The sequence below is a fragment of the Polyodon spathula genome, chromosome 16 (genome assembly GCF_017654505.1).
Source record: "Polyodon spathula isolate WHYD16114869_AA chromosome 16, ASM1765450v1, whole genome shotgun sequence".
NCBI lineage: Eukaryota > Metazoa > Chordata > Actinopteri > Acipenseriformes > Polyodontidae > Polyodon > Polyodon spathula.
In genome coordinates, this window is record NC_054549.1 from 5,181,072 (window position 1) to 5,206,443 (window position 25,372).

Sequence of the window (25,372 nt, forward strand, 5' to 3'; positions counted from 1 at the left end):
AAGGTTTTGTTTTTAGTTTAATTTTATAATGTGGCGTTTTATGATAGTGACACTGTAAACCTCTAATACTGGTCTGTCTTTGCAAAGTAATAACCTCCCTTTTTTAATGCCCTCTTCCAGAAGCAGAGCAGTAATTCAGGTCATCGCTGTCCTTGAGCAATCGCACCGTTACCGCTGAGAACCCTCTCCTTTCAACACATTGCCCGCTCTTTGAACACACACCTCCTGCTGGACAGATCCATGGAACTGGGCATGCACCCGCATGGACTCATAATACTATAATTGAGAGGTGTTTAAGAATACTGTATGTGTACATAGCACGTTTTTTATATGTTAAATACAAATAAAAACAACAAATTTAACTTAAGTTGTGTCCGATTTCTCCCCATTCCTATATTTTGTATACAATAACAGATCTGATGCGAGGGAGGTGGGACTGGAAAGAACCGGAATTAGTATTTTTCCAGGTATAAGGATACAGTATTACGTTTTTCCCCCAAATCATAGCAGTTACATTTGATACGACTTATTTGTTTAATATTTGTATTTTGGAAAATAACTTTACCAGTCAGCATTGCTGGGCTGATGTGTGTCCAAAATAAAATTAACTTTCCATTCCAGTGCGGTTGACAATCCAGACTAAAATACGTATTTTAAATGAAAACTGCTCACCCTCCATCCCCTTAACTGTAACCTATTGCCAAATATATTGTATGTGTACTTTCATTAAAAAAAAAAAAAAAAAAATCTTGTTCCATTATATATCTATGGTTTCCGACAAACCGTCGCCTTGTCTCCCCATAGCAACGTGGAGATGCCAGGAAGAAGGGCGCGCAGTGAAGACGTCACCCATAGAGGAACTGGAGAGCCGCTGTTGCTGTGAAGTGCAACAGTGAGGTTTAGGCGCTAGATCCCCATAGTAGTTCACATACTAAAGATAACTTTTTTTTTCTCTGCATATTTTGAAGCTACCGTTCACGCTTTTTTAAAACGCTTGTCGTAGGCTTCAGGTATTGTATGGGCATGTCTTTAAATTCGGTGTTATGTGGAATCAATAATGTACGATTCGCCCGGCACTGCATTTCACCGTTGTCGGTAAAACATCTGAAACCACCTGTTTATTAGATGGTTTTTAGTCCCCTGCGAATCGGGCTTAATGAAGGCAGCACTACAAAGCTAATTACTGCGCTTTACGTTTCGTCGAATTAAACTTTGTATTTTATTTACGTTAAAAATATATAAAGTTTAAAGGCAAAAACAGGTCATCACTCATGAACTGTCGCAACATACGAGTCATGACGTGCAAAATAAACAAAGCAAGGTGCTGAGGCTCGGTACTGGTTATTTTGCAGCAACGAATTTAAAATACAAATATAATACCGGGTAGCTTTTTGAATCTAGTGGAAGCCATGGATTAAGGGCAGGTGTGGGACAGAGAGATGGCCCTTCACCCCAGACCTGTCTCTCGGGTCCTGTCAGACTGGCAGCGATCACCGGAGAGCAGGGACTACTTCAACAGCATCATGCACAGAAACCGGAGAAAGCGCTTTGGTAAGAAGAGCCAGGACGAACACAACGTCATTCCCCATCTGGTATTTGTAAGATGAGGATGACCATGTTGATTTGCTTGTCAGGTCTGCTGGAGGCTCCTGTCCTGCCACTGCAGGCTGCTGCTGACACTGTCAGCTACAAGGTCTTTGTCTCCGGGAAGAGCGGAGTGGGGAAGTCAGCCCTGGTGGCAAAACTTGCAGGGCTGGAGGTGCCCAGCATGCATTATGAGACCATAGGTGAGTGGCTAGGGTGTAGCAATATTTTACCAACTTGTGTCTTCTAAGTTAAAGGTATTAATGGTGTAATGAGAGAATAAAATAACAGTATAATAGATTGTGAGCAGGATCTATGTGTTTGTGCTGATAAACTGCTTTTGTTTTGATGTATAATATGGTAACTTGATCTTGAATGCAGGACTATTTTGTTAAAAATCAAAAATTAAATGAGCCATGTTAGAACTTGAATTCATACTAACGGTTTCGAAGCTGAGACTGTATCTGCTCCTTTTCCCAGGGATCCAGACAACTGTTCTTTACTGGCCAGTGAAGCTGAGAGACAATGGCCGAGTCCTGCTCTTCCGCTTCCAGCTCTGGGACTGTGGAGAGAATGCACTTCGGAAGTTTGACCACCTGCTCCCTGTATGCATGTTTTTATATTCTGCAATTTCTATGTATGAAATATCTTTCGTTTGTATTACCTTAGCAGCTGTGCGATTGATGTGCAGTTCTCTTCCTCCTACCCCCTTTTCTCCAACTTTTCATATCCCTTTCAACCTCAGTGGTTATCATTCCCTTCCACTTTTTGGTTTCATGATAAATTTTGCTCCTGCCTTTAAAGTATTCAAGCTGCAGCACATTTTGCATTTAGCCTGCAAGCCCCAGTGACCCCTGTGTATCTCCCAGGCCTGCAAAGATCAGACAGATGCGGTTCTGCACCTGTTTTCCTTTACTGACCGCTCCTCCTTCGATGACCTGTCCAATCAGATCACCCGCATCTCTGATTCAGCAGGCAGCAACGTCAAGCTGGTGGTGGGCACCAAGTATCCTTCATGAAGATTCACAGGCAACCTGGGAAAAGGGATGGTTTTAATTCAAACCCTTTAAGATTAGGTCAACAACTGGCTGTTAGTATAACCAGAACATGTCTAGATCTGAGGTTGGAATAGGGGACTAAACTTACAACTAGCCAGTAGAGTGTAAGTAGTATAATATTCATTCTACTTAAAATTTAGCACAGAGTAGAACAAGAGGGTGTACTTGGAAGCTGAGTTAAAATAAGTTTGGAAAGTAAGGTAGGAAGCACTTTTTTACAGTTATAAATGCATGGAATAGCCCACCAGGTTATGTAATAGGATTTAAAACACCTGGAACATTTAAAAAAAAAAAAAAGAAACAGTAGTAATTTTTTTTTAAAAATAGATCCTCTATTAGGGGTGAATGGTGTGCTAATAAGGGATGGGCTTTTCTTGTTCCCACACCATTTGTTGGTTGGCTTTGGAGCGGTTCAGGCTGTTGTGCTGTAGCTGTGTTAAGCAGTTCCTTGACTGGGGCTGCAGATTTGACCAGTTCATGCATACAGACGTGACGGAACGGGAGCTAAGAGAGTTCCAGCAGGCCTGGGCTGTGCCCGTGTTTTGTTTCCAGAGTGCAGGGGGTGGGTCGGGCCGGGCTGGACTGGCCGATATCGCACCCCTCCTCAACGGACTGGCAGAGCAACTGTGGGCTCAGGACCTACAGGCAGCCAGGCTGCACACAGAACCACACAGTCACTAACCACACCTGCTAACAAGCTCAGACCTGATACTAACACTGGGATGGATTGCACTGGTCATTCACTGACAAAAATGCTGCACTGCTAACAAGATAAAAATAGACTGCACTCATGGACCAGTCCAAATAAATTACTTAGAGTAACCTGCTGCCAACAAGCTCAGATTAGACTTGCTGCTCAATGTAGTCACAGAACAACTTATATGCAAGAGCTGGACAGAAGCATCCATTTACTGCAGATAGTCTCAGCAGTGTGGACAACGCTAACAAAATGCATTACACTTGGAACCAATTTAACCTGACCTAGTGAATTATAACCATATAGGAATGGCCAGCTACCTGAAACCTCTTTAAAATCCCTCGTGAACGAACCAATTGCACAGCAGACTGGGAATAGTCACTGCACCTGGGATTCAGTGAGTATTTGGTCAGACAGTGCCAGCTCGCAGTAAATTGCTTTCAGGTTTCCCCTAAACCTCTCTGGAGCGGAATCAAAAGCTGACAGTCTCTTTAATAGAGACTTCAAATAACGTCATCCATGTCTGCTCAGCTGCATGTGTCTGTGATACTGGCTGCTAACAGCTGGCAGCAAATCTGCTCACCTGTCTTAAAATTTTGTTTATATAAAATACAAACTTGTTCTATTTAATGAAATTTGATGACTCAGTCCAGGTATATGTTTACAGTTTCTGTTGTGATTGAGTAGCTTATTGTCACGTCCAGTAATCATAGCAGTTTGATACTATCTATAATGTGGACAAAATTCAATTTTGCTATTGCTACAAGCATGGTGCAAATCAGAATGAAGAAATAAATCAAACACTGCAGTTAATAGGATATGGGGAAGCATGTTTTCTTTATACCAGCGACTGTTTACTGTGTCTGCAAAGGAAAAGTGATAATGCAAGGGGAATTTTCTTTTTTCAATGCTACTAGTACTCACTACTAGCCTATATACTAAATACTTGTGTATTAACAGAAAAGCAATAATGTATGCAATTTAACAATGTTAAGGTGTTGACTTTCATGTTGTGGTGTATAATGTACATTTGTTTCAATTTGTGATGCTGCTGTGCCAGAATATACAAAAAAAAAGTTTAATTGTAAACTGTATTATACAAAAAAACCTAAATAAGTTTCGTGAAATAGTTTGTCAATATTGGGGTAAATACGGAACAATTTACATTTAATTCAGAATTTTCAATTCAGTTATGCATCATCTGCTTTATTATATATAACTACAGTTTCAATTTTCTTTACCATGTATAACAAGTAAATGACGCTAAAGTATATTGAATTCCTTTGCTTTTGTATTTTATCAGCAGAACCCCGCGAGGGAATGACAGCTTTATTAAGTTGGCTGTACATTTCTCTTTATAATTAAAATATTATGTAATTCCCTTTTTATCTTGTGTAAATTCATTCATGTAAAATACATGTTTCAAAACGTCCACTGATACAATATTGTGTAATTCACTTTTCTCAGTGTGTAAATTCATTTATATAAAGTACATTTTTCAAAATGTCCTTTTGGTACGTAATGCATTCAATAATATAAAAACGTTAACAGTTACACTTCCAGATAGAAAGCAAACACAAAACAGCATCTATTTTGTCCAGCTGTGAAAACAATTCTATTATTAAACTTTCAAAGATGTCAGTAATCCAGGTTATCAAGAAAATGGATTGCATAATAATCTGATACAGTTCATGTGAATTACAAAAAAAAAAAGAAACTACCTCTTCATTAAAACCTAGCCCAGTCCCGCTGTTTAGTTTCAGACCTGATCCATAAACCTGCCGTGTTTTTGCTTTGTTGCATTTCTGCAGCATAAATATTAATATTTGTTCCTTGCGTGAAATGCAGAGAGAATGAGATCCCACTATGAATCCTATTACCGTAGTGTCAGGGAATCTCCTGAATGCTGTGGGTTTAATGACTTCCTAGCTGTTAATGGCTCATCTTCTCTGAGATGGGATGTGGTTAGGCATGCCTGTTTGATGGGATGTGGTCTGAAGAAAAAGTAGTTTAAACATTTATGTCAACATCTGATCAACAATCTGATCAACTTCAATCAATCATTCACTTCCTTTATTTAACAAGACCAGACACCGATGACAGGGAGTTTTCATTTTTAGTGGTGATGAATACATAACTCACTAGCACAACATAATTAATACCCCCAAACTGCGATATTTGAATTGTAGCAGAGAAAGGGAAAAGTGTTAACACAATCATTTTAACAAGACATTTTCCCACCTGTAGAGCAATTTTTCATCTTGTGCATTAAGATCTACAAGTTTATTTTTGCATACAGGATCCGATGAAAGGAAGGATTATACATGTATGCAAAACACTCAAAGTGATGCCACTAATGAGATCTGCTGGTTGCTTTTGCATGTAACCGTATAAGAATTTATTAAACCCATTGATTTTTATTGTCTAAAAACAACTTGCATGGATTATAGTTGGCTCTCTTGAGATCTGAAATTGTTATGGACCTAGCTATACGCAAGCCTTTCAATATTTCAGTCGGTGGCTATGAATTAGGAGAGGGCTGTATTAAGGGATGGGGGAATGCAGTGATCAGATTTGGTGAAGAACAAAGTTTCCAATCATCTCCACTGCACACTCTGCAGCTACCAGTATTCTAAGAATTACGGTAGCTCACAATGTATTCCAACCACTCCCAGAGGAGAGTGCCTGCAATATGCATGCAGAGGGCTGGACTGAAGCATCAGCCTACTGCAGATACATACAGTCTCCATCCCTCTCACCCACAAAAGCAAGGCAGTTTCTCTCTTAGCATCTCTTGCTTTTCTTCTCTCCTGTTGACTGGAGCTGGTCTGCTCAGCACGGATTATTTTTCCCAGAGTTTGCTGGAGGGTCGGTTCTCTCTCAATGGACCGGGCAGTGCCGAATAGTTGAGGAAGACCACAATCAGGAAGATGTACTCGGAGGGGTTTGGTACAGACCGGGATCTGTTGCTGGACCTGGGCCCCGCCGATCAGCCAGACTGCTATGGCAGCATTGAGAATGACAGCTTCATGGGTGCCAGATATGTGAGTACACCAATCTTAATTCTGTAACACTTCACTGTATATTTCAGTGGAATTCCCAAGGTGTTTATCATGCATCACTGTCTATTGAAAATGCATTCATACAAACAACCAATGTTTTTATGAACCACCACTTGTTATAAGTCTGTTTAATTTTCTTAACAAGTCCATCCTATTTGCACTGGGCTACGGTCCAGACAGATTATATCAACCCAAGACTATAGAGATATCCCATCAATCAGATTCTATAATCCTAATGAAATACTTCTAGCCAAAAAAAGTCCCAGTTTTGGTGAAATGGGGAAACAGTGTGAGCATCCAGATGGTAAAATCAGACTCAAGGCAGCGAAAACTGCAGAGAAAAGGCACCCGTGACCGATTAGCACTAACTGTATCTTGGACTGCCTTAACAAAGGTAACATTAGGTACTCCATGATTACTGCTAATTGTAAAACCAGCTCGTAGAATAAATTCTACTTTCCTTTCTGTGTCTTCTTATATCAGTATCTATTGGGTCTAATTAATTGTCACCAGCTCTAACTAGCCAGTAAACTATAGAACCGGTTTTATGGAATGGCAGTGGACGAGATAAGCCCCTTGTCTCCAACAGCAATCATATAGATAGAGGACCTTCCTGTGTTGATTTGCCATACAAGCAAGGCTCACCAATTTGCACATGACTAATTATCTGTGATCTAAAAGGAGATATTGTTTGTATTGCTTTAATGCTAAATAAACAACTGATGGTGCAGAATGAGAACTGTTCCAAGGGGTGTGGTTCACACTTTATATAATACTGCTACAGGTCTTAGCAGGAGCATAGCTTTGTGGCAGACTGACAAGCAGTTAGCTTGGGCATGTGTGGAATGTAAACAAACCGAACTGGCAACAAGCCCTGCTTTCTGAGTGTGCACAGAACACTAAACCGTGGGAGTCAGACATCAAGGAACTGGTGGTATATTGTGCAGAACTGAAGTATGGTCCACAGCAGGTTCCTTGTTATTATTCAAAGCATTCCAATTGACAGTTGTGTTTGTTGCATAGTTAGGTTTAACAGGATAAAGAAATCTGATATTCAGGGGGCTGTCATTGATATCTACATTGCAAACAAACAAACATCCCTATGTTAATTGATTTTTGAAACTCAATAAAAAGCAGCTGCTGTAAAACACGGTATTATATACGGAAATATTGACATAGCACATAGCCCTGAAAGGTGTTTTAACTAATGTTTTGAAACAAAAAATTTCAACATAACAGCATTCTCACAAGTATCTTATAACACGTTAACATGTTTCTAGATTTCTAGATTGTACTGCTTAGAATGGATCCCTAAGCTAATGTGTGAGGAGTGATTTGGTGAACATTTACTCTGAAAGTATTAACGTCAATACTAATTTTGATCATCCAAAGTAATGCGTTCTGATTTAAAAATTATGTTGTTGTAATGCAGCTTGATGAAGATGAGGATGAAGACCCCATTTACATCCACTGTGAGAGGTGGGGCACCCGAGCCTCGGACCCCCATGGCAACTTCTTCAGGGACGGGAGAACCAGAATCGGTAAGAGCATCCCACTTCACCAGCCATGTCCAGGGGCCTTGTGTAAATCAGTAGTCACTACCAAGAAATAGGATCTTCAGTCCTTGTCCATTTAGAACATTAATTAATAATCCGACAAAGTTAGCGTGTAACATTGATTGGATTTGCTGCCGGCTCTCCAGCACGCTCTGAACGAGCCCCAGAGGGGCCACTCTTTCACTGCGGCAGGACTGCCTCGCCATCCATGCTCAGTTTCCTCACACCTTCGCTTCATCAGAGCTGCTAGTAAAGCCTGCTTCTCAATCCCCTACTGACTGCTCCTGCATTCTTCTCTCCACACCTCCCCCGTCCGCATCAGCTTTGTCTCTTGCTCCTTTTCCTCCCTGATCTCTCTTGCATGCTTCTCCCCTTCTCTATGCCCCCTTCCTCGACATGTATCTACTCTTCATCTCTTTCCTTTCCCTTCTGTTCCCCACCACTTTTCCCTATTTCCTGCTGTCTTGTCCTTTCTACTCTTCCTACCTCACTCAATCACCTTCTGTTCCCCCCCTCTTAATTGCTCTTTAACCCTGACTTGTTGTGCTTTCCTCTCTATCTGGATCTCACTCTTTCGATGTGATATGGGTAAGGCTCAGTGAGTGATTCCCCCAGTGTCTCTGCTGTCTCCTGCAGACTTTGTGCTGGTGTGGGAGGTGCGGAACCACAGCCGCAGAAAGAGGAGAGCCAGGAGCCGCTACCAGGAACTGGGGAAGGAGGAGCAGAAGAGCGTGGACAGCAAGGAGACCAAGCACAACCGCTGGAGGGACAAGTTTGTGAGGAACCTGCAGAACACAGGGCTGCTGCTGGAAAAGGTGGGTCAGATAAACTCCCTCGGCTTCTACAGGAAGTGTGGTGGCCAGTTTGTATTGGGTATGGACAAGAAACAAATGAATAGTTTATAATGCTTGGAAATTAAGTGGTAAAAGACTGGTAAGTGTATAGAATGGGTTACCTAGTCATGGTGTTGAGGGAGAAACATTTGGATACTTCAGACCTAACTTGACAATGTTCTGAGAGACTGGATGAGCTTAGATTGACCAAATGGCCTCCTCTCGTTCGTAAATTTTCTTATGTTCTTAATAATGTGGACAAAGTTACGTTTGAAAGGTAGGTAGCATCATATTATTAAATGGCACGAAGTCTGAGAGTTTCATTTGGGAGAAGTCCACAAAATCGTAACATATTGCTATTCTGTGCTTTCCTGTATGTGAGTGTGCTTGCTGTTCTGTTCCCTCCCCACCAGGAGGAGACGGTGAGCGACAGAAAGACCATTCACTTCCTAAAGTTGAGCGCCCCCTGGGACGTTCTGGTGTACTACGCAGAGGAGCTGTGCATGAGAGCTCCCCTACAGGTCAGTAATGCTTGTAATGTTTCTTCATTCTCATTTTGCAACATTAACATAACATTTCTCCTTTCAAAAATAGCACTTAATAGTTTTACCTTATCATCTATGATTGCTGTTAGGGACACATGGTGGAAATATCATTGTTTTGTATTGCATTGTATAGCATTGCATTGTATTGTATTGTATTGCTGCAGGCACAGCCAAACCCTGATCTGAACTCCTCAGACCAGTTCCTGAAGAATCTCTGGATCCCCAACATCATGTCCCAGTCGGTCCCCAAAAAGCCAGTCGATTACTACACCTGCGCCTTTCGCAAGTCCAAAATGGCAAAGTGAGTGCTTTCTGAGAAACTGTTGTCCTGTGTCCTGGTTAGTCATGGATGAATTTGGTTAGCACTATATCTTATTTGATTTTTTACATGATAATTTTATTTTAATTGAACTGGAAGTCCAGGCTGCTGAATCTGTACTTGTAATAATACCTGTATATGTTACTGTGCTATCAGCTTTATATGGGCATCTCATCCTTCAGAATGAGACTGGACTGTTAAAATGTGCTTTGCATCTGAGCCACTCTGTGTCCAGGTTTCATTCCTTGAAAACGAGTCATTCCTGATTGCAAGAATGTGAGATTCTGCACTATAATACCTGTTGCAGTTGTGTAGCTTATTGATTTGTTATCGAGGGATTTGACAGCTGTAACTTTACTGGAAATAACAAATCAAACAGAGTAAATATACAAACACCCCCACACAACACCAGGGAAATAAAACTCCCATTGCATAGCAGTTTGATCCATTCCTGGCTTTACTATGAGTTTCATAAGCTGCACCTGAGCTTGTTACCTAGACACCATTGCTAATCAAGTTTATATTAAAATCTTGAATGGATGAAATTGCTTTTATTGGTGTTGGTGTCAGTGTCACCTCTGTGCGGATGCTTGTGTCCCTGTCTGCAGGTTTCTGGGCTGCGAAGATCATGACACCTATTTCACAAACACACAGAGACACCGAATTGTAAGTATCATATTCTGCTTGAATAAATATCAATTATAGTTCAGTTTACTTTCATAAAATGAGCAAGGAGGTGGCGGTAGACAGGAGTCTATAACAGGTAGAGCATGCTTTTTTATTTTGGGACTTGGCCTTGGCAGGTGTACGAGATTCTGGCCCGGACGGCTTACGGGAAACGCAAGCGCGCTGAAATCGGGATTGAGAGGTTACTGAACGAAGGAGCGTATTCAGCTGCTTTCCCACTTCATGAGGTAAGAACAACGCTCTCAGTTGCATGATCTCCACAGAAACAAGCGGGTCTATTCAATAGATTCAAATTGCTTAAATCAATAGAAGAAGGGGGCTTTGATGGAATCAGCATCTCTAGCCATGTGTGTGAGCCTCACTTGTGTGTTGTTGTCTTTAAAAGTAAAAATAAAATGACAGATGGGATCCTAATTTAGAATTAAAATAAGGGTCTTATTTAGAATGCATTATTTGTAGATATTTCAGGGATGGAAATGACATTCCTATTACTTAGCATTTTCACCCATTTCAGGTTTTACTGTGAGTTTGATTTGCTACAGTGTTTGTAGGTAACAAGCCCAAGTGTGTTTGATTAAACTCATATTAAATCCCTGTATTACCATATATTACTTCAAATCGGCTGAACAGAAATTTAACAACTGTGCATAAAATGAATTATTTTCCTTGCTGGTTGTCTCAGGGCCCCTTCGAGATTTCAACGTTTGAGGTTGACCCGGAGCAGCTGAACTCTCGGCAGGTCATCTTCCAGTACTGGGGCCGCTGGTCCAAATGGTACAAGTACCAGCCACTGGACCACATCCGCGAGTACTTTGGGGAGAAGATTGCTATCTACTTCGCCTGGCTTGGTGAGCAACCCTCTGAGGGCAGCCCTGCTTTTTACCATCATGCTTTAACACAAGAGATCTGAATAACTTCTTAATCTAGCTCTTTACACCAGGAAATCGAATCCCAGCTTCTATTTGATTATCTAAGCTCCTTAACTGAATGCACTGTCATGGCAGATCTTATCTTTCCAGCTATGGGAGAGTGGATCACATTCTGAGGAGGTGTATGCTCTTGTGATTAGGGAAAGGGTTCCTGGGTAGGGGTCGTGTGCATACACAGGTGTTGTAGACACTTGTACAAACATCCTTTTAAATGATTTTTGACCAACCAAAAAAATAATTGATCGATGTAAGAGATCAAGCAACCCTCCTTAATTAACTTGAGCTGGAATGAATTGCTATGCCATCAAAACATTCTAGGTAAATCCCATCAATTCTACCATTCTGGGAACCAGTTTAACCACGGGATCCCACTGATCCAACAAAAATGCTTTTTGTGGGTCACTAAGAATTAATGACCCATTGTCATGTCATACAGTATCTGTATTCCACACCTGATCCTTTTGTAATGGGGTTTGGGGGCCCTCGATTCTCTCCCAGCCTCACCAGTCAATCTGTGTTTCTGGTTCACCCGCAGGTTTCTATACAGCCTGGCTCCTCCCTGCTGCTGCGATGGGCACCTTCGTCTTCATTTCTGGCATCATCTCCATGGGAACCAACACCCCTGCGTGAGTCCAGCTTGTTTCAAATAGCAGATTTGTAGGAGGGAAAGGTATGGCAACAGAGTACTAACTGGCTAGCCAATGAAAGCAGTTTTCTAAACAAACCAGACCAATCAGTAGCCATTTGGACTTTAACTGTGGTCCAATTGGAGGCCAGCTGAAATAAGAGGTCACCTGCTTTTACCAGCCAGTCAACCCTAGAACACATATTATTATTTTTAAAATACAAGTGCATGATGGGTATCTTGAATAAGCTGTCTTAATCAGGTTTTACTTCATTTGTAAAGTAGCAGTACATGTTATCCTTTTTTTATACTTGTTCTAACTTGGTCTTGGAGAGGAAATGCATTTTAAAAAGGTGTTAAGAACTGCACAGGATCAGATTATCCAGTCTTGATTGTTTGAAGACTCCTAATAGCCCTGTTTAACTGTCACCTTAGGCTAGTTAGACTCCCCATTAACAGCCTGTCATTAAACAAAGCTGGATACCCAAAGTGCTGCAGCTTGATTGTGGAATATTAGCAGCCGATAATATTGTCTCGGCACTGCTCGGTTTCCATGGCAACTCTGGGATCCTTGACCTCTCATAGTGGGGGTGGCTCAAGTTTCACACTCCGCAATCCAAAGAGAGACAGGGAGCGACGGGCAGGCAGCAGGTTATTAACCCTCACAGTCACAGCAATTAGTGCTGTTGATTTGGAAATCAAGGCTGGCGCATTCTGTTTTTACAGACTGCTGAACAGAGAAGTGCGTAGAATTACCATGTACTGCTTTGCACCCCTGCCTCTTTCCAGCGCTACGGGGGACGTATAGATGTGGTGTTTGCTTATATTTTAGGATTGCATTTTGTTTATATCCTTTAAAACTATAATAAACTCTCGCTAACCAGTAGGGACTAGAACCTGGTCAGATTATTGATTGTAATCTCTACAGTACTGGTACTAAAACTGTTTGTTTTGTATGTGCTTTTCATCAAAAATCAGTAATAATCCTTTGAATAAAACATGCAATTAAATGTTTTAACAGCGTCATTGTTGAAACCAGTTTGTCTCTTTAGCACTTTAGTCTTTCGGTAATGTGCTTCCTCGCGGCACTGTTTGTCCCTGTTGGGTATGAGATATGAAACTGTGCTGTCTGAGGTGTAGCTGAGATATAGCCGAGTGTCAGTGGAAACACCCTCCAGCTACACCTCGTCCATCCCATCCAGCTCAGCTATACCTGGGAAAGGCAGTGGAAACGAGGCATCAGTGGGGTTCAAATTAGCTACTGATGGAATAATTTGATCGGGGATCTGTAAAGCAGAGATCAGCTGCATAAAGATACTAAAAAGGTCAGCTGTGTAAATGAATGTGATATGTGGTTGTTTTTTTCTCTTAAATTAAATCATGTTGTCTCTGCGCTCCAATCTGTGTCACTTCACTTCAGATAACTTCCCAAGCATACTGTAACCTGGAATGATTGTTTTTCTATAGCTTTCTCTCACTACCTCTCTCCTCAGTGAGGAGATTTGCTCCAGTGGGGGGACCTATCACATGTGCCCACTCTGTGACGCCTGCAGCACCTGGAACATCTCGGATATCTGCTCCATGGCCAAGGTAACCAGGGCATTGTGGGGCACAGGGTCCTCCCAGTGCTTCCCTTAACTCAGCGATGATGTCTCTCTGGCTTGTTAAGGTGTGCCTACTCTGTAGCCTTCTCCCTCTCTCCTCTCTCTAGCTGGGGTACCTGTTTGATCACCCAGGGACAGTGTTCTTCAGTGTCTTCATGTCACTCTGGGCCGTGACGTTTCTGGAGTACTGGAAGAGGAAGAACGCCACGCTGGCTCACCACTGGGACTGCATGGACTTCCAGGAGGAGGAGGTAGGTCCTGCCCAGTAAAACCACACAGCGTTGTATGCCTCCCAGTCAGCTGGGGTGGAGTTTTAGGACTACAGAACCCTCTTACTTTTCTGCATTGTTGAACTAATGTATAGCGACACAATCAGCAAAGATCCATTCAGACATTCTGGTCTGTTTTGAAAATGTTTATAATCCTAGTATTTACCCTGAGGCAAAATGTTCCAGCAGTCAACGGCAAAGAAGAGCTCCTTTATAAAGCTTTGTAATCATTAATCAGAGAGCAGTACTTGCGGAAGTGACTATAATTTTGCCAAATGCTGATCTCACGCGCATTTAGTTCATTTGACTAACATTCTAAACAATCGAAGTGACAGCCTGGAACACCTGGAACATGATCAGCTGTCTTGGAGGCATCACGGCAGATGATAATAGAATAATAAGGGTTCCAACGGTGTGTAACCATATTATAGTGTCTTGACATGCAGCATGCACCTGATGATTGAGATTAATCGATTGATTGATCGCCATGGATTTTATTTTGCAAGCCTCATTTAAACATGAATTGATTGATTATTCGCATTCAACATTATCTCATTTAACCATTAATTGACCGATTTGAGCGAATATCTTTATTGCACTTTTTTTTTGTGTTCTGGTTGGATTGATCGTTTTTGCTTATTACTGTCCCGGTCTGCTATGCAGTTAAGAAATGGGTTGCTGCTGGCACTGTCTCGTCCTACAGCAGTGTGAAAGACAGGGCAGGGGCTTGGCGCTCTGGCTCTCACTCCCTGTCTCCACTCTCGTTCAGGAGCGCCCTCGTCCCGAGTTTGCTGCGATGGCGCCAGCGATGGAACAGAACCCTGTGACTGGAGTGAAGGAGCCCTACTTCCCAGAGAAAGCTCGGCTATCCCGCATGCTCACCGGGTCCATGGTCATCGTTATCATGGTGAGACTCGGGCCCCCCACAAAAAATAAACACTTCAACAGGAAGTCTTCATCAGCATTGTACTATAACACGAAAGACGCTGACACTGTATCTGTATAAGAATGAGCATTTAACAGATCAGTGTACAGGTCCAGATGAGATAACTCAAAACAGCAGACCAGTAAACTAATCTTGTATAGATGTGCAGCATCGATGCCCATTTATCTTCAGTTCAAGACACTCAAACTATTTAGTTACCCTGCGGTTTCTGCAAAGTTACTTATGCTGAAGGAGTTTATCAGGTAGTATTACACACAATGCTTAGACAAAACCTGAACAAACACTGAATAATTATTTATATGATGTTCTTATATGAATTAGTCATGTTTTTCTCTTAAATTTCTATTTTTTTGTTTCAACTAAACTAACTAGAGAACCTCTCCTTTTATATAAATACTACTACTACTACTACTACTATAATAATAATAATAATAATAATAATAATGCTATTTTTCTGTATGAGAGATAAATAGATTTTAAATCTTCAGTGATGTCAGCCCCTCCTCTTTCCCAGGTACTCTGCACTATCTGTCCTGTTAATGTACTGTTGGTGCCTCGGGTAGTTGAAATGAGATTACTTTGTCCTATTCGCTGTCCCTCTGTGCCCCTCTTTCTCAGCTCTGCGTGGTTATGATATTCCTGGTGACTGTAATCATGTATCGGGGGATCGTCAGTATGATGATGTATCACACAGAAAGCACCGTCCTCCGCACACAGGTAACAGAAACATTGCAATGCAAAGGCACCTCTCACAAACTATTCCGGAGACTCGGGCCAGGTGTATAAAAGCTTTTGCACCACAGTGCAATCAGGACATAACTGCTAACAAGATAGATTTGAAATTCTTTTGGGGCTTTAAATGAACGTTAGCTTTCTAGTTTCTTATATATTTTTGGTATATATTGAACCCCACTGATGCCTCGTATTTCGGGTGATTGCGGTTTGTCTGTGTTTTCCCCGCAGGCTGGGAACATTGCTAACATCTCCAGCAGCATGGTGAACCTGGCTCTGATCCTGCTTATGGGCCAGGTCTACACTGCACTGGCGGAGCAGTTAACCAAGTGGGGTACGGGCTCTTCACTGCTTCAGCAAAGAGACACAGCACAGCCAGCACTGGAGACCAGTAACAACCTGACCACAACACACTGACAGATTTGCATCTTCATTGGAATGTAACTGCAGGTGTTATTGACCAGTTTGGTTTAATATTCACTAGACCGGTCCATAACTGAGCAATAATACCCATACATTACTGACTAGAAAACTGACTGTCTGTCTATTTATCTTTCTCTCTGTCTTTCTGCCTGTCTGTCTGCCTGACTGTCTGTCTGTCTGTCTTGCAGAGATGCACCGCACCCAGACTCAGTACGAAGATGCCTTCACTTTCAAAGTGTTTGTGTTCCAGTTTGTCAATTTCTATTCTTCTCCTTTCTATGTGGCATTCTTCAAAGGCAGGTAAGCGCTTCTGGAAAACTCTCAGTACATGTAGTGGAGATATTTTTGCAACTCTGCTTCAGCCAATTTCCAGGGAGATCCCATCCACATTGAGTTGGGGAATTAAAGCAACAATGAGCAGGTAATAAGCACTCAATTATATAGGTAACATTTACAAGAAACAATGTCATATAGACAAGGATGTAGGCCTTCATCAGTGTGTTTTGTTTAACCTGTATTAACATTTCATCAGGATTCTAGGGTTAAAGGTGAAATCCATTTTGTTTAAAAATCAATTTGTTTTCCTAGATTTTGTTTGCTTATTTTCACAGCTGCGCATCTAGTACAATATATATAGACTTTATACAGATTTGTTTAAAATGTGATACTACATTGAATTGAATGAGATTGACAGTCGGTGTTGTATCAGTGCATGACACAGGTGAAGGCACTTGCAGTTTAAAAGCTCCTATTTCTCCTCCTTTGCAGGTTTGTTGGGTATCCTGGGCATTACGGCAAGCTGTTTGGAATGCGCAATGAAGATGTAAGTAAACTCACAGATTGTTCATGGCTGTCATCTCGGTGCTTGTAAATAGGCAGGCAGACAGAGAGAGAGAACTTCAATCCCCAGCGCTGTCAGTGTCTCACCTTTACACTGGTGTTGCAGAAGTCAGTTTGAAAAACATTTTCAATATTAGCATTGTACTATAAGCTTTAAATGTCATATTGATGTGCTTTCTGTATATATATATATATATATATATATATATATATATAATATATATATATCTATACACCGAGCATCGAAGAAAGTTATCACTGTTCTAACACATTTATATAAATATATTTTTTTTCCTAAAGCATATATTTACTTTTCCTGGGACTGCTTTCCAAAACCAAACAAAAATTAGTGGAAATAGTGGAAGTAGGATACTGGACACGTGACTGTGACTGAAGCATATGCACTTAATCATCTAATTAGTGAGACAGTTGATTGGACAGTGGATATGGAGTGATTTCAGCTGTTGAATTTCTAGCTTGTATAAAAGCAGTGAAGAAAATCACAGAAAAAAAACAATATGCCATGTCTGTCAAGAGAGCAGCGCCTTCGTGCAATCGGCATGTTGGAGCAGGACTAGGGCAGCGTACTGTGACTCGCCGTCTTGGGTGCTCACAGCCAGCATTTTCAACCCTGGCGAGACGGCATAACCAGACACACTCTGCCAACAACAGGCCACAAACTGGGAGAGTCACAACACCTGGCCAAGAACGATAGATCATTTTGCAGCATCTTCGTGATGTCAATTGCTAATCAGCACAATAAAAAATCACCGCACCTGCTCTAAAACATGTAATTTTTTCGATTGCATCTAGTGCATTTTATCCAAATATAAGTGATATGTTTTTTTGATGCTCAAATATAAGTGATGCGTTTCTTTTGATGCTCAAATATAAGTTATAAATGTATATATAATATTGATGCAGTGCCCTGACTGTGTGTGCTGCTTTTGACAGTGTGGTCCCGGCGGTTGTCTAATTGAACTGGCTGAGCAACTCTTCATCATCATGGTTGGGAAGCAAATCATCGGCAACATCCATGAGTTTGTTGTTCCGTAAGTGCCATCCTGAAATACACGAGCATCTCAAACGACCTTCAAGCGCTCTAATGCAGCGGCAGCACAGAGGGCATGGCTCTTTGCTAAGGGCCAGAAGCATCGAAAGCAAAGCACAAGTGCAGCAGTTGTTTTGCACCTCCTGGTTGCTTTTATCAAACAGTGACTTTATGCTTCCACAGCCTCTTAGCAGCTACTACAGCACACAACATAAATAACGCGCTGCCTGATTAAGAAAGCGTTTATGGTCATTTATAAGCCAATAAAGCAAGCTGTCAGTATTGAGCTGAGCTAGTGCTTTTTTTTTTTTTTTAAAGGGAGCAGTAGAAATGTTTCACTACAGAACAGAGCTATGAATTGGGTAACGTTATTTGAATCATATGCCATGTAGCATTCATAAAGGCTACATAACTCTGTGCATGATCGTTCATTATGACTTTGAACACTGACAGGTATCAATAGTTACAACAGAAGTGTTAACGGCTAGGAGTCACACTCACTTGACATGCTGAATATTCAATTATACTGCATTGGTTTGCAACATGTTATGACTGCATGTTATTAATAATGTATATTTGTGACATGTCATTGTTCTCTGCGGTAATGAAGGATTCTGCACAAATGAATCAATGTTATGTAGACTTTATGAAGGGGTTTGAATACTGCATTGTATCCAGTTCAAGGATAAGTTCAACATATATTTTTCTTCAGTGGAATTAAAAACATTGATAAAACAGAGAAAGAGGCTGAGGGAGTGTGAGAGAAAGCAATTAATTACATTTTCAATTTAAAAAAAAGAAGGAAAATCGTCATAGCAGGCTCTTATGAAACAATTTTTCAAAATGATTTTTAATAACACCGAACTGTCATTTTTAATATGCTCCAGTGGCCAGGAAGGGAGGCTGCAGGAATGTTATTCCGAAGAGAGGAAAGCTGTCAGGTTCTCCCCCTGTAGATCCTTATTAATATTTCATGGCCTCACAGACAGAGCAGCAAGAGACAGTAATTATACAATCGGGGAGCGTGAAGTCTGGCAGGCAGCCAGGTGCTCTGAGCTGCTTATTAAAATGCTTCTTTCTGCTCTGAAATGGATGTCTCTACCTAATCTGTCAAGGCTTGGTTTGATTCCACTTTACTCTTACCTATATTGGCAGTGGAAGTCTCACTGAACCCCTCTCCTCTAATTCAGCAGTGGTTCATCCAAGTGAAGCTCACCTATGATCCAAGTTTATCACTTATACACTACAATTTGCACCAAAAGTAATTAAAAAATAATTAAACTGTTACTATGATATATATATATTTTAAATTAATTAAAAAAGTTTATTTTCACTTCACCAAAAAACAATTGGAGACCTTGCTTGATGTGTCTGTCCCAAACTCAGAACTGACTGTATTTAAAACAATATTATTCTGAAAGTGAAATCATTTATATAATATAGTACACATCTGCATGTAAAACATATTTATTTACTATTGACATTATTCTGTATTTTTTTCTTGCAAGAGCTTGTATTGGTTGGATGTACAGTAGAACACCTTGCCGTCTTAATCAACTGCTCCAGTAGTGGCAAACAACACTATACAGTAGAACCCCAGAGTTACGAACACCAAATGCTAAATTACTTCCAACAAATGTATCCAGAGAGGCGAGGCAAATTTCAAAGCAAACACAGCCAATTGTACAAGGAACATTTTAGTTTTAAACAAAGTCAAAGGAGGGTGAAGGACTGAGCAAATTGCACAAATGCATTTTGTTTAAAAACAAGCACTATGTTAATCCTGGCCGTTTAAATCTGTATTTTTGCTACAATCACCATTTCAATGGTAACTTAAAGGTAGCCTTTTTCCGTTTATAGAACTATTTTACTTTAGAAGCATAACAATATGAGTCTTGCATTACTGTGCTGTATCTTTGTGTTATTCGCAAGATTGAGGGTGTAGACAGCAGGTGCCCACGTTTATGAAAACCTTTTTCAGAGTTACGAACGAATTCCATTCACAAAGTGTTCATAACTCTGAGGTTCTACTGTACCAAGAACCAAGTGATGTTCAGTTTGGTAATGGGCTCCCCTGCTGTAGAAAAGTGCTGTTGGAGACCCCTTCTGGCCGCCCCTGCCTGTGTTTGATTGCTGTGCTCCCCTCAGGAAGGTGAAAGCCTGGCTGCAGAAGCGTCAGATCGGAGCTGTGCGAGGGTCTCGGATCTCTCAGGAACCCAAGCGCTGGGAGGAAGACTACGAGCTGATCAAGTGTGAGGGGCTCTTCGAGGAATATCTGGAGATGGGTAAGAGAGACAGACCAGCGCTGGCAGTTATCAGAGGCTTTCCAGCGTCAACAGCCGTTCTGTTCTCTTCTGTGTTAAATCTCTTGCACGTCCTATACACTTCTATTAGGGTTAATCGATTATGATGTTCTCTGTTAAATTAGACAATCTGAATTTGTTTCTCTTTACATCAAGACATTTCATATCAAACATAGCACACCCTGTAGTTGAAATGGAGGGAGATTGATACATTTCTCACTTTAATTCCCCTAATCTTAAACATAAGTTCATGTATGAAGTTCTCATGCTTTCTGGAATTGAGCTCATTGTCTAACACTGCCCCCCTCCCCCAGTCCTCCAGTTTGGGTTCATCACCATCTTCGTGGCAGCGTTCCCCTTGGCTCCGCTCTTCGCTCTGCTCAATAACTGGGTGGAGATCCGCCTTGACGCCCAGAAGTTTGTCTGCGAGTACCGTCGTCCTGTGGCGGAGCGAGCCCAGGATATTGGGGTGTGGTTCAACATCCTGGAGGCCTTGTCCCACCTTTCTGTCATTGTCAATGTGAGTGTGAGAGACAGTGTCCAGATTTATAAAAACAAACCTAGTCCAGGGGCTCCACCAGTCCAATTCGAGATCTCTGTCCTTAATTATTTAATTGAAGAGGTCAAAGTTCGTTGGTAATTGAACCAGACCTGACTGGACCTGATCTGTACTGAAAGAAATCCAATTGATTTTAAACATAATTTTTCATAGGTTTTATTATTGAATAAAGTTAATCTAATCACTTTATTATGAATACAAATGGAGACCTGGATGCCAAGTGTGAAGTCCTAATATAATTATCAGCTGATTTCAGAGACCCTGATTAGCATCAATCCTGGACCACCTAATGTTAATGCAGGTACGGTAGCCCAAGATTCCCCACCCTGAATAGATCTGCATTGTTCTGCCGCAGGCTTTTCTGATTGCCTTCACATCCGACTTCCTGCCGCGACTCCTCTACCAGTACAAGTTCGACAGCAACCTGCACGGCTACGTCAACTTCACCCTGGCCCACGCTCCACCCAGCTACATGGATGGGAACCACACTCAGTGCAGGTGCCCGCTAACTCCAATCTTCTTCAGGGAAAGACGGGCAGGCTTTCAGTACAACATGCTGTGTATTCCCTCTGCAGTAATTAGAGATAAGTGACCTTAATAAAAAAAAAAACTGGTCATAATCATGAGAGGTGTTTTCATTGTCTCTAAATTGAAAGGGACTGATAGCATGTTGTCCTTATACAGAGTAAGTCAAACGAGGGAGTCCTAATGCACTGCAGTAGATCATTGCAGCCCTGAGCAATAATACAAAATGCCATATTTTATGTGCACAGTAATAATGTATTTTTATATAAGCTGTGCTGAGTCGTTTGTACATGTGTTCTGATTAGCTGAGGGCAAACCAGTGGTGTCAACTTTAAAGATGATAAGTAGTGCCCTATTTCCAAGTCTACTACAGTTGTGGCATGTTTGCATTCTTAGATCCAGTTTTGAAAACTTTTTTTAAAGCAGAATTAGTAGTAACAAACACACTCCTCTGTCACTTCTCATCAGATACAAGTCGTTCCGAGATGACAGTGGGAACTACACCCTCTTCTACTGGGAGCTGCTGGCGGTGCGCTTGGGCTTCATCATTGCCTTTGAGGTATGGGGGTGCTCTCTAACTCATTTACTTGTCTGTACTTTGACCATATCTGCTGTGGAGGTTTCATGGCCTTCACAACCCCTCTTGATATGACGTCCCTGGCTTCCCTCCCCCAGCATGTGGTGTTTCTCATCCTCCGTGCCATCGACTGGATAGTGCCAGACGTCCCAGAGTCCCTGGCACTCAAGATCAAGCGAGAGCGCTACCTGGCCAAGCAGGCCCTGGCTGACAACCAGGATGCTGTCCTGAGGGTGAGTCAAGGATCAGCCTCCACCCCAGGTCAGTGCAGCAGTGTCACACGTCTGTCTGCTGTGTCTCTCCGTCCCGCATCAGCAACAGTTACCAGAACGAGATCGATGTGTTTTTTTGTTTTTTTTTTCTTACTGCCAAAGAAATGAATGAGCGGAAGAAAATATACTATTCAGTATTCTATTTATTGCAGGGGCGTTGTATGAGAAAGGAAATACAAAGCCTGTGATGTAATTTGAAGCAAGCTTTTGAAAATGAAAATGTACTGTAGGTGGTTAGAAGCTGAGGGTTTTATTTTAGTTTTTATTTATTTATTGGACAAAGAAGAACTTTTTTCAAGGTGGTCTTGATATTTTCAGAGATGTGCTGAGCTGGTCAACATTCGGATCCGTGCAGCTAACTTATTAACTGAACAGGCAGCTAAACCAGCAAGCAAAGCATTAAGATGAGAGGAAATAAAGCATGAATCAAACACCAATGTGAACATCAAACTACAGCAGTATGAGTGCTGCAAGAAGTAGAACCAGACGTGGAGCAATCAAAGCTGAGAATGCTGTTGAGTTCCGTGCCGAGCTGGAGTGACTGTTGCTCATGCACACGGGTGTGGTCTCTGGTGTCAGTCCGTGTGTCTCTGTGTGTATCTGTCTGTGTGCTGACTGTCTTTGTTCTGTATTGTTTGTCAGTAACAGACAGGGCTGTGTACAGTATGGCAGGTGAGTACAATCCCATCATGGATCATCACTTATGAAATGCTACAATAATCTGATGAGTAGTTTTTAAGTTTGCTGCAATCAGAATGTTAACAGAGTATAAGAAAATTACACATAGACAGATGCAGATACAATTTAATTAAGTTATTTCTGCTAATGTTTTAAATTAATATTAATACGCTGTGGACACTTTAAATTATAGATACAACTGACCGCTAACGAATATGGTACAAGGGAATCTATTGTTTCTACTTGTATAATTACTAGTTCATTTTAAAGCATTGCCATTGAGCTAAATGAAACATTTCTAAATCCCATATTAAACAGATGCCCTGTTACTGATTGACATGCTGTGATGTGGTGAACAGCATGCTGTGATTTGAAATAGCTGTGGTACAGTATGCACGCTAGGTTGCAAAAGAGGTGTATTCTCATCAAACACATTCTTCAGATTTGAAAGATTGTTCTCAAATGAATTTTTATTTACCTCCCCCCCCCCCAAAAGCAAGCGACCTCTCTCCAAGCAGCATGTGCTAGTGGGGCGGAGCAGGAAGTGGAGGAAATTGAACTGGAAGAGGATATTTGATTGGCCAGAGCATGACCTGCCGTTTTTTGAATAGGAAGACTGGGAGGACTGGAACAAAAGGGGAATAAATTGCTAACAATCGCCATGCAGCTGCTCATTTGTGTTTTTCTTTTTCCTGATTGGCCGCACTGTTTCCGAGGAGATCGTGAAGCAAAAGGGACTCAAGAATCTAAATACCAAACCTGACGTTACTGTAATATAAAGTATGTCCTCAGTTTGTATCTCTACATTATTTTATATTTTTAGATCAATCAAAAGCGGGCGCCTAATAAAATGACATGGACTGTCAAAGTATATTTTATTAATAAACTCTTGAATTATTGTTGCTCATATGCACAGCCAACTTTATCAGTGTAGATTTTTCTCAAAATAAAAGGGTCATGGATATTAATATGGAGGTTCTAATGCAATTGCTGGAAACAATACTACTGATTTCTTTAAGGATTTATTCTGGCAACTCAGGAACTTCTGTAACTTATCTAGACTTTAGTACCTTTACTTTTCATATGTGCATGTATAGCAGAACGAGATGTTGCTCTCCTTGAAGTAAGAAACCTTTTGCATGTGTGGGACTCTGTAAGGTTTGCGCCAAGCCCTCTCAAATCAAGAAGAAGCTTCAGGAAAACCAGTATCTGTTCTGGCTGTTACTTCAAAGCGACAGCTAAAATATCCTCCAAGGCTGAATAATGATTTGCTGTGACAGACAAAGATCAATTGCTTTTGATATATCGGCTGTGGGCCTTGAGTGGTGCGGCCACTTCATTCTTCATGCAACATTCAGAACATCTCAAAGGTTTGCATTGGCAATGCTTGGTAAAGCTCAGAGTATAACAATTTTAATTTGCAATACAACAATTAGATTCTTTTGAATCTATTAAAATGTATTTTAAACATCATACTTACAGCTAATTGGACACTAATAAATATTCTGGATATATATAACGCTGCCATAATATTAAAAAGTAAGTAGCAGGGTTTGGAAAAATATAGTGTTATATGTCCCCATGTGTTGCTACAACTGTTTAAATAACATACCTGTCATTTTTCTTTTCATTGTTAACATCCTGACAACTTTTTACACTTATAACTGTAAAGTCTGTTTCAAAGCACTTTTCAAAGTGGCTGCTCTAGTGCACTGGGGTTTGAGATTTGGCTTCTAAATCACTACAGGAAGAGCGATAAAAAAAAGCCCAAAACATAACAAGTGCTCTGGCTTTTCTGTTGTGTATCACGTCACGGATCACTATTGTTATGTTACCTGTTTGACGATGTGGGTATTAAGCCTTACACTATCAGTGCATTAGAGCAGATATTTTAAAAAAAGCTTTCAAACAGACTTGAAAGTTATAAGGGTAAGATGCTGTCAGGATGAAAACAATGAAAAGAAATATGACAGGTACATTATTTAAACAGTTGTACCAACACGTGGGGACATGTAACGCTATATTGTTCAGTACCCCACTACTTACTCTTTAAGATTAGACCCCCCTGAATGGAAAGAAACCTCTGGGGCTTCCCTCCAGGTTCCTGTCTTTGTAAAAACAGAAGCCCCTTGAGCCTTGAAGATGCTCCAATGTGGTACAATGTGCAGGATTGTTCAGTTGAATAAATTGTCTTTCTGGAGAGTTTATGCCAGCTGTGCTTCTGTTTTAAAGTGTTTTGTTGTTCCTCAATTGTAGGGTGGCGAATGGTGGAACGTGTACAAGCGTACAGTGCGAACATGAAGGGTTGTGGAATATGCATTGTTTGTTAAATGCTGATGTGAAAACACAAAATACAAATGTGCCAATTTCTGTGACCTTGCCTTGTGAGGTGGTACATGCCTCTAGAATGTCCTTATGCACTTCTTTCATTATGAAATGAAAAAAACAAAAGCAGCAGCTTAGTTAGTACTTGTAAAGTGATCCAGCACATTGCATTTTTATAATGATAAACTGCTAACTGGGAAGAGGTGGTCAGTGATTTCTTATGCTTGTGTCTCCTAACAAAGACTACAGGTGCCTGCAGTTCTATACAAATGGTTTTGCATGTTTTAATGTGTATTGACTTTCAAGGTTTTGGCGTCAGGCTGTTGCTCCAGTAACAATTATGTAAATTACATCAATGGGTAATAAAGTCAAA

At 41.0% G+C, this 25,372-nt stretch overlaps 2 protein-coding genes across 3 annotated transcripts; both read left to right on the forward strand.

Annotated features, from left to right (window-relative positions):
* Positions 1 to 867: 867 nt before the first annotated feature.
* On the forward strand, positions 868 to 4,724 carry LOC121328403 (ciliogenesis and planar polarity effector 2-like). The gene is made up of 5 exons (XM_041273043.1): positions 868 to 1,551; positions 1,635 to 1,787; positions 2,065 to 2,189; positions 2,454 to 2,590; positions 3,107 to 4,724. Exons 1-5 carry the CDS (start codon positions 1,440 to 1,442, stop codon positions 3,321 to 3,323), a joined length of 744 nt encoding a protein of 247 aa, XP_041128977.1. The 5' UTR covers positions 868 to 1,439; the 3' UTR covers positions 3,324 to 4,724.
* A 1,218-nt stretch (positions 4,725 to 5,942) lies between these two features.
* Positions 5,943 to 24,261, forward strand: LOC121328409 (anoctamin-7-like). 2 transcript variants are annotated; one of them, XM_041273053.1, is made up of 23 exons: positions 5,943 to 6,383; positions 7,834 to 7,942; positions 8,594 to 8,772; positions 9,204 to 9,311; positions 9,500 to 9,636; positions 10,263 to 10,320; positions 10,458 to 10,568; positions 11,024 to 11,189; positions 11,806 to 11,896; positions 13,389 to 13,485; positions 13,607 to 13,750; positions 14,538 to 14,675; positions 15,333 to 15,431; positions 15,678 to 15,780; positions 16,058 to 16,169; positions 16,638 to 16,692; positions 17,664 to 17,761; positions 19,909 to 20,045; positions 20,378 to 20,583; positions 20,978 to 21,120; positions 21,616 to 21,706; positions 21,823 to 21,985; positions 23,171 to 24,261. In XM_041273053.1, exons 1-23 carry the CDS (start codon positions 6,270 to 6,272, stop codon positions 23,200 to 23,202), a joined length of 2,691 nt encoding a protein of 896 aa, XP_041128987.1. In that variant the 5' UTR covers positions 5,943 to 6,269; the 3' UTR covers positions 23,203 to 24,261. The 2 variants fall into 2 exon arrangements, with proteins under 2 accessions (XP_041128987.1, XP_041128986.1); XM_041273052.1 differs by having other exon boundaries at positions 5,945 to 6,383; positions 21,823 to 21,957.
* The last annotated feature ends 1,111 nt before the right edge of the window (positions 24,262 to 25,372 follow it).